The following is a 14783-nucleotide window of genomic DNA, read 5'->3' on the forward strand; positions in this document are numbered from 1 at the left end:
ACCACACTCCCTGGCAGCAAATTCCATATGTCAAATCTTGACAACCATATGTCAGGAGTGCTCTGATGGTGTTTCCTGCTTGGCAGGGGGTTGGACTCGATGGCCCTTGTGGTCTCTTCCAACTCTATGATTCTATGATTCTATGATTCTACCGACCTGCTTCACTTCAGCAAGACTGCAGCATCACCTGCGTTTCAGACAGATGAAAGCACTAACCTCGGAATCTTTCCTTTTTTAAACATATTTGTTTATTGTGAATGTTGAAAAACATTGAATGATTGTTAACACAAAAGACGATGCGATTGGAGGGAGAGGAAATGGCAAATTACCGTCAGAGAATTGGAAGACCCTTCATCAACAATTATGCAGAACAGCTTTTGCCAACCTGACGCCCTCCAGGTGTTCTGGAGGGCACCAAGGGTGGCAAAAGCTGTCGTACAAACAAAGCCGTTCGAAAGAGGGAAAAGGCTACTCAGATGGAAATAAACACCGCCAAAGAGTGTCGTCATGATTAGGAATACAAGTGAGCAGGTTATTTTTACGCCAAAGGGAGAGGAAATAAATCTTGCTTAACACAAAAGATAATATTATTATTTTTAAATCAGTTATCATATACAATAAAATGCTTGTGAAACCAATAGTCTCTTTCGCAAAGATATTATTCTATGCCTTCGGTGCTGGGAGACAGTTGCTTCAACTGGGAGAGGCCTCTTTTCTATCCATCGCTTGCAGCAGATAATCCATCATCTAATGAAGACACAGAGAGAGGAAGAAGAATAACAGTGAGAGGGCAATCTTGACAAAAGCCGCTGCAGTGATGGGTGCAGAGGTCATACATCCCTCAACCAGCTCCTGCCCAAGATGTTTCACTGCTGGAGGTGAAGGGCTTCCACAAACAGGAGCCGACTGGGTGGCTCCTCACATTTCAGTGGGGCAGACTAGGACTGGTAGGGGTGGGGAAGGCAGAAAACCAAGAACAAGTATCGCCAGAGCCACCCACTGACTACTTGTAAGCAGGGCCGGATTTAGGTCTGATGAGGCCCCAAGCTACTGAAGGTAACGGGGCCCTTTATATGTCCAGCTCTCCTTTGTCAACAACAAATTGTCACTGTTTGTTGTGTTGAATATATGCTATATGGTAATTTATGGACCTAATAGGTATCTATAGCCACTTGCACATAACAAAATAACAACAACAACAACAACAACAACAACAACAACAACAACAACAACAACAACAACAATAATAATATATTTATACCCCACCCATCTGGCTGGGCTTCCCCAGCCACTCTGGGCAGCTTCCAACCAAATATTAAAATACAGTAATGGCTCAAACATTAAAAGCTTCCCTAAACAAAATAGGTATTTTATCAAAGTAATTGTTGAACTGAAATACAATGAAGAAGAAGTATATTAATAGTAAAATACAATTAAGAAGAAGTATATTAATAGTGAAATAATTATTAAGCTCTAACTTAAAATGATTTTTTTATTCCTAACAAACTTAATAATACAAACACATTGGCATTTGGCAATAACAAAATTAACATGCAGGGTTTTACCCTTTAAATTTTTTGGGGGCCCCCCAAGAGAGTGGGGCCCTAAGCTATAGCTTGTTTAGCTTATACGTAAATCCGGCACTGCTTCTAAGGAAGGCTGGCGTTGGACAGGAGTTGGTTGAAGGCAGACAGGCAGTGTATTGGCCCATTTGCCCTATATAGACCAGCCTCCACTAACATCAGCGCTGGTGTGACAGGAGAGCATTCTCCACCAGACCCGAGGCAGCAGGACAGAGTAGGAGGACCAAGAGTGACCATGTGGCAGCAGATATCACTGTGGTTGGCATCCACCTGTCTCAAGAGACAATTTAAGGCCCCCTGTGGGTGAAGTCGAACCACCGCGATAGCAGCACCGAAGTGACCTCCTCAGAGGTCAAGCTTGGTCAGTGTGTATGGAGTCTTTTAATGAACTGAACAGAGTGGAAGATTATGAGTCACGGGGCTGGGACGAGTCAACGAATATATCAGTGCTTATCTTATTTTTCGGGTGCTATTTTGTCAAGGTTGTTAACATTGTTTTATAGATTACGACCACTGTAGTACTTTGAGTAATCCTATAATATGACTTTTGTTGCGCTGTTTAGCTTATCTTCTCCAAGTTGTGACTGTAATTGTTTTACTGGTGAATTGTAATTGTTTTGACTGATGGTTTGTTAACTACTCTGTCTAGTTTATCTTGCATTTGTGGTGTTCTATTATGTTATTGTTACAGTGGTACCTCAGTTTTCAAACGTCTCCGTTGACGAACATTTCGGTTTTTGAATGCTGTAAACCTGGAAGTAAATGCTTCGGTTTTCGAAAACGCCTCAGAAGTCGAACATGCCATGTGGCTTCCGTATTGAGTTTTCCGTATTGAGTTTTCAGTTTTTGAACATTTCGGAACTCGAACGGTCTTCTGGAACGGATTACGTTCGAAACCCGAGGTCCAACTGTATTTATTGTTTGTAAGCCACTTTGCGATTTGGTTGAATGAAAGCAGCATATCAATATACTGTATATTTTGCTCTATAAGACTCACTTTTTCCCTCCTAAAAAATAAGGGGAAATGTGTGTGCATCTTATGGAGCGAATACAGGCTGCACAACTATCCCAGAAGCCAGAACAGCAAGAGAGATTGCTGCTTTCACTGTGCAGTGATCCCTCTTGCTGTTCTGGCTTCTGAGATTCAGAATTATTTTTTTCTTGCTTTCCTCCTCCAAAAACTAGGTGCGTCTTGTGGTCTGCTGCATCTTTTAGAGCAAAAAATACAGTAATTAATCATTCAACAGATGGGGATAGCTAAGCGACTCGGGAGGAACAGCCAGGGGCTGCTACTGCTGCCCCACATCTCTCATCTGCTGCCTGACACAGCTGCTTCACTATAATAACAACAATAACACACACACCCCACTTCCACAACATATTTAAAAGGGCATTGGATGTCAATCAGCCAAAGGCCTGGTTAAAGAGGAACGTTTTTGCCTGGCACCCTTAAGGTGTATAATGAAGGCGCTGGCCGAACCATGTCAGAATAAAGTCATTACTTGGGGCTGTAGTTCATTTACGGCCGCCCCAAGCACAAATCAATCAGTTTTTCTAGAAAATTAAATCAAAATCATCGGAAAGGGAGAGCTGTTTCCCCCTTGGTGTAGCAAGCTTCCCAGTACCTCATGACAGTAAGTTATTTATGTTTCAACCAGCTAAAAAATGGCTTTGTGTAAATTGGGAAGTTAGGAATATGCTCCACAGGCAAGAGTTCCAAGATCCAGTCTTTTGCTATTTCTAGGGCACTTCCAGATTGTCACTATTTTCAGGGTGGGATTCAATTACATACCATCAAATTCAGCTTGTGCAATTATAGTTGCCTGGGAGGTCCTCACAGCCCCATTTAGGATTCTAGGTAATGCTTGAAAAGCTGTTGATTTTTTTATTGGGGAGCTTTTGTAGCTCAGTGGTGGAGCATCTGTTTCGCATGCACAAGCTCCCAGGTTCAGTCCACAGCACCTCTGGGTTGGTAAATCCCTGCTTGAAATCTTAGAGACCCAATGCTGGTCCAGCAGAGACAGTGCTGAGCTGGATGAACCAACGGTCTGATTTAGCATAAGTTACCTCCACAGAGTTAACTGTTAAACCACAGAGCCTAGGACTTGCCGATCAGAAGGTCGGCGGTTCGAATCCCCGCGACGGGGTGAGCTCCCGTTGCTCGGTCCCTGCTCCTGCCAACCTAGCAGTTCGAAAGCACGTCAAAGTGCAAGTAGATAAATAGGTACCACTCCGGCGGGAAGGTAAACGGTGTTTCCATGCACTGCTCTGGTTTGCCAGAAGCGGCTCAGTCATGCTGGCCACATGACCCAGAAGCTGTACGCCGGCTCCCTCGGCCAATAAAGCGAGATGAGCGCCACAACCCCAGAGTCGGTCACAACTGGACCTAATGGTCAGGGGTCCCTTTACCTTTTTTACCTCCCCACATGTTCCTATTTTGAGGCTCAACTTGCTGACTTTCTCAGATGTATTTTCACCTCTGTTGAACCATGTTTGGCATGTTTGTTTGAAGGAAACAAACAAAAATGAAATGAACTGTGACAGGAAGCTTCCCATGTTCAAATTGTCAATGAAAGCGTCAGAAGTGCTGCAGCAAGGATCATTCAATTTGCAACTCAAAGGTTAACTCTGTTATCAGTAAGTCAGCTAACCAATAGGGGGATGGTGGAAGTGTTGCTTAGCAACCAGACAGAGCGGCTTGACATTTACTGAGGCAGCAAACGCTCCAATTGGCTGTGCAGTTCTCAGGGAAATTTCCCTCTGTGTGTTTGGCTGAATGTTTCCCTGCTGCTTACAAGGCCTGAACTAAGAGAGACAAAATCCCTCTGCTCGTTCCCCCTCAAATTATACACTTTGTTCAGTTTGCTCAGTAAAGTGTTATCAGGATTTCTTTCCTCTCTGGACTCCATTATTGAAGTGACTTTTGTCAACACAGAGATGAAGGCAAGCGTTTACACTTACGTCTTTGAGGCTGCTGTTGTCCTCTGCCTCCCAAGCGCTCTTGACAGGAAACGGAGATTCTTCCCTAAGAACCTGAGCACTTTGGTTTTCGTTCCCCTCGAGAAGCCGGAGGAACTGCTTGAATGTTTCCTCCCAGTGCAGATAGTCTCCCAGTTGCTTGGCATTATCGGGTAGCAAAGAGAAAGGCGACTCATTTCGTTCTTCATATAAGTTAGGGAAATCTCCACTGCTCTTTTTGCCCATGAAGTGCCCTGCAAGAGGAACCAAAATGCCATGAAAGTGGTGCCAAAAGTCATAGAACTGTAGATTGTCCAACCCCTGCAATGCAGAAATCTTTTTGCCCAATGTGGAGCTCGAACCCACTGTTATGTACTGAAGTTCTCACCCTGGGCCAGCAGGGGGATACTGTAGATAGTTTTCACTCAGGTCCACATATGCAAATAAGGGATTGAAAGTGACGTTCAGTGATTGGATAGTTACAGAAAATGGTTACTGTTGCGTTCTAGTGGAGCTCTATATAAGCAGGCTGGCTGAACCCTTCAGTTCAGTTCTGTTCTGGCCTGTGAATAAACAAGAGCTGTTTGAAGAATCACTGTGTCGTCTGATATGTTCACCCACAACTTTACACCCACGACCCTGCGATTAAGAGTCTCATGCTCTACGGACTGAGCTATCTGCTTTATGCTGTGATTCTATCGTCCGGCAAGGAATGCCTGGATCAGGCAGAAGCGCATCAAAGTTGGTACCCTCATAAGAGTACCAAGATAGCAGAGTGGTGATGGCAGCCATTGTGAAATTTTATAGGGTGCTTCTGGGAACAGGTAATCCAGTCTAGGAAGACATTATTTGTAGCTTAATTTGTTTCTCGGTTCAGTGTTTGTTGCCATCCACCCAAAGCATAGCATGTGCACAAGATCACATCACATAATTAATCCAGGAGAGTTACTGGTTTTGTAATCAAGATCTCTAAGTAGATTAGAACTGCCATAGCCAAGCACAGGAAATATGCGGAATGTCCACAGTTAATAGGACATGGTGGTTAAAGGATGCTAGAGATAACTAATTCATGTTAAAGTCTGTGCCTGAAAGAGCTAAATGAAGCACGCAGCTATCCTGAAATCCCAGGGCAGGAGTTGGCAAGGTGGCACCCATGGGCACAATGACACCCTTGGGATCTTCGTCATGGTGCCCACAAAGCCTCTTAACCTCACTCCCATGTCACTGCCCCCTTGGTCATGAAATGGCAAGAGAGGTTACCTTCCGCTCTGTGAAAAGTACGTAGAGCCGAAGGAGGAAGTTGGAAGCGTGACACTCTATCCCACTTCCTCTTTCACCTCTATGTGCTTCCCAAGGCTCAGGTGAATTATTTTATCCAGATCCCTTGGAAAGGAAAAGTGGGCGGGTGGGTGGACACGCACACTTTCTCTCTCTCTCAGGAAGGGGGAGAGAAGACACCACAGAAGATTGTGCCCATGTCACTTGCTCAAAAGTTCAAATGTGTCCACAGGTTTCTGGTTAGGTGACTCCTGTCTTGGAGATTGAGGGTTTCATGCTGGGGCTAAACAGGAATCTTCTGCCTTGACTGAAATATGGTAGCCTCTTCTCTTTCACCCTCTCAGCAACATTCTAGCACACTTAGGCATCAAAGGTGTTCCAATAAAAAGGAACTCAACTGCTGACAAATTAACGCTAGGAACCTAGATGCCTTGCAAGCAAACTCACTGGGGACTTTTTCACTGGGCTGATGGGGGTGGGGAGGAGAAACAGAAAAGTGTGTGTGTGTGTGTGTGTGTGTGTGTGTGTGTGTGTGATACATCCTTCCAAATAGAAACCCCCATTAAAGGTATAATTCACACTCTGTATCTTTCGGCCGTGTGAGTGCTCCTGACTTTTGGATAGACACACACAGATGCACAAAAGAGTGTGCAGACCAGGTGAGCGTGGATTTTCAAGGTGGTATGATAGAAGAATCATTGACCACAGTCACTCGTTTCTTTTATCCTGCTGATCAAACAGGCTTTGCTTGCAGGCTTTTGAAGCCCTACAGAAACATGCAAAAATTATGGGCTAAAATAGACATGAAAGACCTTTTCCTGACTTTAACCCCATTCCTGCCAGCCACCTTGCCACCTTTGGGCTCATCTACACTTTCGGTTGCCGCGTATTTTCATCATATTGTGCACTGATTAATTTTTCCCAGGTGCAAGGGCTATCCTCATTGTTCCTCGGCTGTGCCGTGTCAAAATCCAATCTTACCTGCTGATTTGTATCTTATCCGATGCATAGAAAACCAAGAGGCAGATTTTGCTTCAGTTCAGTGGGTAAGGTCAAATTTTCAGAAGGCACAGCTGCAGAACAAGAAAAGTTCTCGGACCCTGAGCAACTAATCAGTACACAAAATGATCAAACACAGGACAAGCGAAAGTGTGGATGAGCCCCGTGATGACCTCCCCCAAGCTGCTTTCCCCCACCACAATGTCCCTGAAAAAGACACATATATCTAGAGAGTAGGAGGAGAAAAGCAGCGTGGGGGAGGGCGATTTTGATGGCTGGTGGGGAAAGGGTGAAGCGCTTCCATTTCTCCAGCAACTCGTCTGCTCAAAAGCAAAGCCTCTCTTGGAGCTTGTTCTAGTTAAATCAATGTTACTTGCAACTACCTATGTAAAGTTCTGTTGGGATAAGCCGTGTTCCCATCATATCATTTCTACTCTCCGGAATAAACTGTCACCTGTCTCCAGGCAGTCAGTATCATCTCCTGCAACTGCAATAGGTGCTGGTGGCGTCGGGAGGTTAATACCACCATGTTAAGGGGGTTGCAGCCAACTATACTTATAGGTAGTCTCTCTTTGCCGGATCCTATGCTTGAAGTTGCATGACAGGGGCGTCATGACAGACACCACATCAAATTATACCAGGTGGCAAGCAGGGCCACCACAACTGCAGAGATACCTGCAGGCAGTCTTCATGGACTGTTCAGCACTCTTAGATATTTTGTCATGCAGTCATGGGCGTGAGAGGAATTACTCTCAAACAGAGAAAAGCCACAGATTCACAGATGTGAACCAATCCTGTGATTTCCTGGTTCTCTCTCTCTCTCTCTCTCTCTCACTCACACACACACACACACACACACACACACAAAAACACACCTCTTCTGTAAATCCATGCACTCAGTTATGGAAGGCTGGAACTGTCTGCATGGAAGAAATATGTAAAAGCATGAATGAACCATCTCAAGGAGAAAAGCAAAGAGGCGACAGATACTTGTGCACAGTACAGATGTGTGGAGGAAGAAGAAGAGGAGGAGTTTGGATTTGATATCCCGCTTTATCACTACCCGAAGGAGTCTCAAAGCGGCTCACAATCTCCTTTCCCTTCCTCCCCCACAACAAACACTCTGTGAGGTGAGTGAGGCTCTAAACTAAAGTAGCTCTAGCAGATGCCAGTGCAATGACAGCCTAAGAAAAACCCTGATAGTTTAGACCAGGGATCTATCTAGTCCTGCATCCTGTTTCCAACAGCGGCTGGCTGGCCAGATACATGAATGGAGGGCAACAGTGCTCCCTGATTGGTTTGTCCTCAGCACCTGGTATTCAGAGCTATACTTTCTCTGTCAGTGGAGATTTCATTTAGTTCTCCTATATCTTAATAGAAAACTCAGTTCTCTTGAGTGTAAAACCCCATGTAGCTCAAATGGCAACACCATCCACGGTTCATCAGCACGTTTTAGCAAGCTTGGGGACACCCCAAGTACCTCCCTCCCAGTCAAAAAAAAGCTTGAGGGGGGGGGAAACCCAAGTGAGGGGTGTCTAATAGCAGCCGACTGAGGACCAAAGATGCCCATTTGGCACAGAATGCAGTGGAGGAACAGGAAATGAAGGAGAGGGAGGAATGGAGTATCCTGGCAAAAGGCATGACAAGCTGATTGGCTGGGACATTGAACAGGTGCACTCCACACTGCAATGTTTTGCTGACCTACTTGTCAGGACTGAAAAGACCCAAGGGATGGAATTCTTCTCCGTCGAACCTAGTGGCGGTTATGACTACAGGGTAGCAAAGTCCCCCCCCCCCAAATAATAATATTTAATGACCTGCTGTGCGAAGTCGCAATTTCTTTTCCAAAACATGAAAATAAAAATCAGCAGAAACGCATCTGCCTGCACACGGAATAGATTGACACGGACAGGATGGAGGGGATAACGTGATGCGGCGCGGGAGCGAGGCAAGCTAGAGGGGATGCTCTCTGGAAACGGGAGGCATTGCGTCGCCAGGGTGGGTACCGAGTTTGGCTGGGAGGAAAATGATAACGGACGGATGGATGCTCTCCAAGCCAGCTTTTCAAAGTTGGGGGAAAGTACGAGATCCCTCCCTCCGTCCCTCTAAAACTCACTCCCCTTCCCTCCGCTCAACCCTCACTCCCTGAATGCTACTCGCTCCCCCTGCAGAAACGGCGATTGTAAGCTCCTCGCGGCAAAGACCTCGCTCTCTTTTCACTTTCCCTCGGGACTGATGCTCGTCTGTCAAGCGCCAACCGCGGCGTCGGGGTGGGGAGAGAAAGCGCGCGCACCACACACACACACATTTGGCGACCGTGGGCGCCCAGCAATTCGTGCGTACTCACCCACTGCCCAGTGGCTGCCCCGGGGGTAGACCTTGGCCATCGGGGACGCCCCCTCGCTGCCTTGCAAGGGCGCGGCGCGGACGCCACGTCCCTCCAGCAGCAGCGCGAAGGCGAAGAGACCCAGGAGCGAGAAGAGCCCGCGGGGCTTCGGCAGCAGCTGGAACTCGGGGCGCGCCATGGTGCGTTCCGGGCTTGGCCTCGACGGGGCGGCTCTGCGCTCTGCTTGATCAAGGGCAGCGGCGAGTCGCGGCGGAGACTGAGCGCGGCGCTGCTTCTGCCTCCTCGGCCGGGACCTGCCTTTATATGCAGGCTGGGCGAGGTGGCAGGAAAGGTCAAGCCCTTAACGCCTCCCCTCGAGGGCGCTGCTGGAGCAGCGCCTCTCCGCCCGCCTGACTGGCTGGCTGGCTGGCTCGACGGCGAAAGCGCAGCCGAGCGCTCCTCCTTCCTCTGACGCCCACCCGTCCAGCCATTACTGCTTCAGTGCTACCCTCTGGGGGAAGGTTCCCCCACCCCACTCTCCCCCGCCCCGTCTGTGGCTTCAGCAGCTGCACGGCAGGCTGACACCACCAGTCTTACAGGTAAAGCTTCCCCCCACCGTTCAGCTTCAAGGATGGATAAAACGGCACCAGGAGAACTTCTACCTGTTGGAAAATAGCGCCCGTCAGAAATATGAGAGCCCCATGGCAGGCGAGGGGCGGGATAGCAATTCTGAATAATGCCAGGAGGGGTGGGGTCAGCTCCCAAGGCTCAGCCTTGTGAAGTCCTCCTAAAGAAGAGGTTGTCTCTGAGACAGTGCAGAGTGTCGTGCCCCACTCACACAAGCAAGCTCTTACCTCTAGAAAGCCGGGGGGGGGCACTGTCCTGTCAGAAAGAGCCTGAGGAGGGAGGAGACCCCTGCTATAGAAATAATGATGATGATAATGATAATTCCAGCTGAGGTACATCAAGGCTTAGCCCCAGACTAGATTTCAGTCCTGATAAGTCCTAATAAAAGGGAAGTGTTCCTCTGAACATGTGCCAAGTGCATTTCTCTGACTTCTGAGGGGAAATCGCCCACTGGAGGTAAAGGCTTCTGTCCACTCTCATTTTAGCAAGAAGTGCTGGGAGGAGACCAGTGGCATAGCGTGGGGTGTGGGGTGCCGTGGCCCTGGGCACATTGTTTTGAGGGGTGCAACCCACGAAAGGCTCCCTCATTGAGGTTGGAGCTGCAGGAAGGGACGCCGGGGCTCAGTGGGGCATTCGGGCAGTGGCGTAGCGTGGGTTGTCAGCACCCGGGGCAAGGCAAGTAATTTGCGCCCCCTAACCCGTGGATTTGCGCCCCCTAACCTGTGGATTTGCGCCCCCTAACCTGTGGATTTGCCCTAACCCCAGATGTTGCGCCCGGTGCGGCCGGCCCCCCCCTGCACCCCCCACGCTACGCCACTGCCTTCGGGGCCTGGCTCCGGGGTGCAAGAGAGCTGCAGAGGCAGCTTCCTCCCCCGACAGCCCAATTAATATTTAACGGGAGGGAATTGAAAAGGGCAGGTGCTAGAAGCCTGATTTCTGTGTAGCGTGAGATGGGCATCCTGATAAGGTGGCATCTCCAGGAAGCCCTCACCTGCAGACTGCAGTGGTGGATTGGGTATTTAAGGGCGGTGTGGGGGGGGGAGAAGATCTTTCAGGCATCCTGGTCCCAAGCTGTATAGGGCTTTATGCAGTAAAACCAGCACTTCGAACTTAGCCCGGTAGCTAGTTGACAGCAATTTAAAATATAGATATTACGGAGGCACCCCCACCTCCCAAAAAAACAACAGTCCAATGAGGGCTGAGTATTGTGGCGGGGGTGGGAGGGAGGGATTGGGATGTCCTGTTTGGAGGGAGCAGTTCACTGAACCGGCGTTTTCCTATTTGGAGGGAGTTTCCACTGCAACAGTTTGTTGCAGATCACACTTGCCTTTCCTGCTGGGAAAGCATGTACAGTATGTAGGTTTTCCCATTTACCAAGCCCACCGCCAGCTGCTCAATATTGTCCCCTCTGCTGAATGGTAGGGAAGATGCCCGTAGCTCAACACAGCGCTTTCCTTGCATGCTACATAATGTCCCAGATGCAACCCCAAGTGGAGATTTCGGGGCCAGAATGAGGAAATGCTGCCTGAGAAACTGGGGAGAAGAGTTTGGATTTGATATCCCGCTTTATCACTACCCTAAGGAGTCTCAAAGCGGCTAACAATCTCCTTTCCCTTCCTCCCCCACAACAAACTCTGTGAGGTGAGTGAGGCTGAGAGACTTCAGAGAAGTGTGACTGGCCCAAGGTCACCCAAGTCCATTTTATATGGCCATGCAGCAGTAGAGCCAGGCTACAGGGCACAAGTCTAGGGTGACCAGGGTGCAATTTTGTTTCATCTAGCCTCAAGTTCTTGCCCATTCCAACAGTTCCTCTCTTGGTTAATTTCATGCTTAATTTTTGCGCTTAATTTCTCCAAGATTGTGTCTTCTCGGTGGTGATGTTTTTATAATTTATTACAGGCCTGGCACCAGTTCTGAGGGGAAGCCAGATTTCACGGCAGCCTCTTCTCCTTCTTCCTTTTGCACATCAAACGCACCCTGTTGCAAGCTCCTGATATTTTCTGATTAATGCGCAAGCCCTCCCTCTCACTGCTCTGCCCTGTGCCATTCATTCATATCTCCCCTATTCACGAAACAAACAAACAAACAAAAGCTCTCAATGGGAATGAAACATGCTTTGCCTCCTCTAAAGCAAACTCCATCTCCCCCTCCCCATTTCAGGACCCACCTCGTCCATAAATGAAGTGGGGATCTTTGTTTTCCCCTCTGGTTGGTGAGACTTGATAAGGCCTCCAACTGCTGTTCCCTTATCAAAGTAGGGGGAAGGGGCTCTTTATTTGGAGAATTATAGGAGCTGATAACTCCAGGGATATTCACACGTGAACACTCTCGCCTCTGATTGATGAAGCCTCGTGCACTCTGTTATTGTATCCTGCGTGCATTCATTACGCCTGGAGCCTTTGAGAGATACTGGGGAACACCTCTGCGGACACCCACCATATGCCCCTGTCTGTTGATGTTATCCAGTTTTCCAAACCCATCTTTCATTTTGTGCTCCCCTCCGCCTCTCACCAACACATTTCTTCTGCATAGAAACACAGGCAACTTTGCTCCAGGGGATCCTGGCGGTATCTTCGCCAGCACGTTGCTTCCCTTATTAAATCTGCACCAGATTCTTCTCTGCGTCACGGCTGCAGTTCTTTGTAGTTCTGCAAAGTTGAGACACTGCTCTGTCGGTGCCCTTGGCCCGTGGAATGCCCTCCCATCAGATGTCAAGGGGATAAATAACTATGCAACTTTTAGAAGACATCGGAAGGCACAGTACAGGGAAGTTTTTAATGTTTGATGTTTTGTTATGCTTTTACAAGAACACAAATACAAGAACACAAATACAAGAACACCATTGATGGGGCAATTCACATGTGCTTTCCCCAACCAACGATCACTCTATTAATTTTATTTTTTTCAGAAAGCAAGTGGTGTTGGGGAAATGAATAGGCTTTCCTTAACCTGAATCAGACCCTATTTTATATGTTTGATATCTTCAGGTATCTTAAGGGCTGTCACCTGGAAGAGGTAGGTGTTGGTCTGCCGTAGTCGACCAACTTTGTTGGTCTCTAAGGTGCTACTGGAAGGATTTTTTTTATTTTGTTTCGACCTGGTAGAGGGAACATGCTTGTTTTCTCCTGCTCTGGAGAACCGATGGCGTCAAGATACAAAAAAGGAGATTCCGACTAAACATTCAGAAAAAACTTTCTGGCAGTAAGAGCTGTTCGGCAGTGGAACGGACTCCTTCAGGACATTGTGGACTCTCCTTCCATGGAGGTTTGTAAGCAGAGGTTGGTGGCCATCTGTCAGGGATGCTTTAGCTGAGATTCCTCCATTGCAGAGGGTTGGACCTGATGACCCAACTCTAAGATTCTGTGATAATATGCTTTTATATCACTGCTTTATTGGTTTTAGGCTGTATTTTTAAAATGATGGTGTGTGGGGTTGGGGTGGGGGTGTACACCACTTAGGAAATTATAATAAAATTAAGCTGTTTACAAATGCTCTTCAGTAAATAAATAGATGGATGGATGGATGGATGATCAGATGACTGAAATCAACAAATACTGCAATTGTTGGGCAGGGTGGGGAGGACCCTCCTTCACTTAGGTCTATAACCAACATTTTGCTTGGGTACCTCTAAGCTGATTGGTCAAGAAGAAGAAGCGTTGCATGGAATCCCTTAACCACATCAAAGGTTGCGGCAGCTCCAGGAAGGCTTCTAAAATGGCAACATTAACAAAGATCTTGTGAACAGGAGCACATAGGCCAGGAGTCAGCAAACTTTTTCAGCAGGGGGCCGGTCCACTGTCCCTCAGACTATATTTTGGTGGGAGAAATGAACAAATTCCTGTGCCCCACAAATAACCCAGAGATCCATTTTAAATAAAAGGACACATTCTACTCATGTAAAAACATGCTGATTCCCGGACCGTCCTCAGGCCAGATTTAGAAGGCGATTGGGCCGAATCTGGCCCCTGGGCCTTAGTTTGCCTACCCATGACATAGGCAGTACTGTACTCAAAGGCTTTCTTCCCAATGGGGCTGTGTAAATGGATCCTGATGAAATAAATGCCTGTCATACTGATTAGCGGTTGAGTAGGCAAGACTAACTCCTGTTCCCCAGAGCCTCATTCTGAACAGCTGTCCGGCACTATCGCCAATTTTGTAATGCTCCCAAAAACAAGACTGGGAGAGGAACTGTGCTCGCAACATCTGCTTGCGTACAGAGGTTTGTTTCTTCTGTGCACACGAGCCTCCGAGCTGAAACCAGGGCAGAAGCATGCTGAACATACAGTGTCTCCCTGTATTTTGTAGTTTGGAAATCAAGAGTATAACCTGAATATAAATGCATGCATGCAGCTTCTTTTCTATGCTTTAATTATACACTGCAAAATCAGTTTGTATAGATACACCACCATAATTCTGTATTTTCCATCATAGTAATTTATTCTGCGTTACTAAGCATCTAGAAGGGAATCCAGGTGCAACAAACACACTAATTCACTTTAAATGACTCGGCTGTTTTCCTTTGAGACAACTTCTCCTTCTTGTGAATAAATTGCAGTCACATCTGTGTACAACTAACTGACGGTTAGCTCTAATTTTCAAACCTTTTCCTGCTTAGCTTTAGGCAGAATGCGACACAACCAAGCTTCCTGCATCAGGAAGACATTTATGGATATTAATTTCTATAATCAAATTGTTGCTATTTGTGCTCTTATTTCCTTCCTTTCTGCCACATAATAGTGTCTTCTCTATGAGGGGTTTATTAAAATCAGATGAATATGAAACTGAAACTGCTTTCTTTCACCATGTTGATTTGCAGTCAGAGTTTGAAAATATTGGGGTCGCCATGACACAGAACCAGTATGTAAGGATAACATCTTATGCACATGGCGGTGGTCTTGTGTACCCAGAACATACACTTTACTTCTCCAAGGCATTTGGCTAAAAGTCGGATCCAGCAGAATTAATGTGAGCATCAAAAAGCACAAAGAATTGAAAGAGGAAGGAGGAAAGAG

At 47.1% G+C, this 14783-nt stretch overlaps 1 protein-coding gene across 1 annotated transcript; it reads right to left on the reverse strand.

Moving 5' to 3' along the window:
- Positions 1 to 225: 225 nt before the first annotated feature.
- On the reverse strand, positions 226 to 9565 carry GRP (gastrin releasing peptide). The gene is made up of 3 exons (XM_028749365.2): positions 9166 to 9565; positions 4545 to 4795; positions 226 to 747 (listed from the first exon to the last, which is right to left on the reverse strand). The coding sequence occupies exons 1-3, from the start codon at positions 9341 to 9343 to the stop codon at positions 694 to 696; spliced, it is 483 nt and encodes a 160-aa protein (XP_028605198.1). The 5' UTR covers positions 9344 to 9565; the 3' UTR covers positions 226 to 693.
- Positions 9566 to 14783: the final 5218 nt, after the last annotated feature.

The sequence above is a fragment of the Podarcis muralis genome, chromosome 11, assembly GCF_964188315.1.
Source record: "Podarcis muralis chromosome 11, rPodMur119.hap1.1, whole genome shotgun sequence".
NCBI lineage: Eukaryota > Metazoa > Chordata > Lepidosauria > Squamata > Lacertidae > Podarcis > Podarcis muralis.

Coding starts and splice junctions, on each gene's coding strand:
- GRP (XM_028749365.2), bottom strand. CDS start 9,343: ATGGCGCGCCCCGAGTTCCAGCTGCTGCCGAAGCCCCGCGGGCTCTTC. Junction 4,796..9,165: donor GGGCAGCCACTGGGCAGTGG/GTGAGTACGCAC, acceptor TTCCTCTTGCAG/GGCACTTCATGGGCAAAAAG. Junction 748..4,544: donor ACAACAGCAGCCTCAAAGAC/GTAAGTGTAAAC, acceptor TGTCTTCATTAG/ATGATGGATTATCTGCTGCA.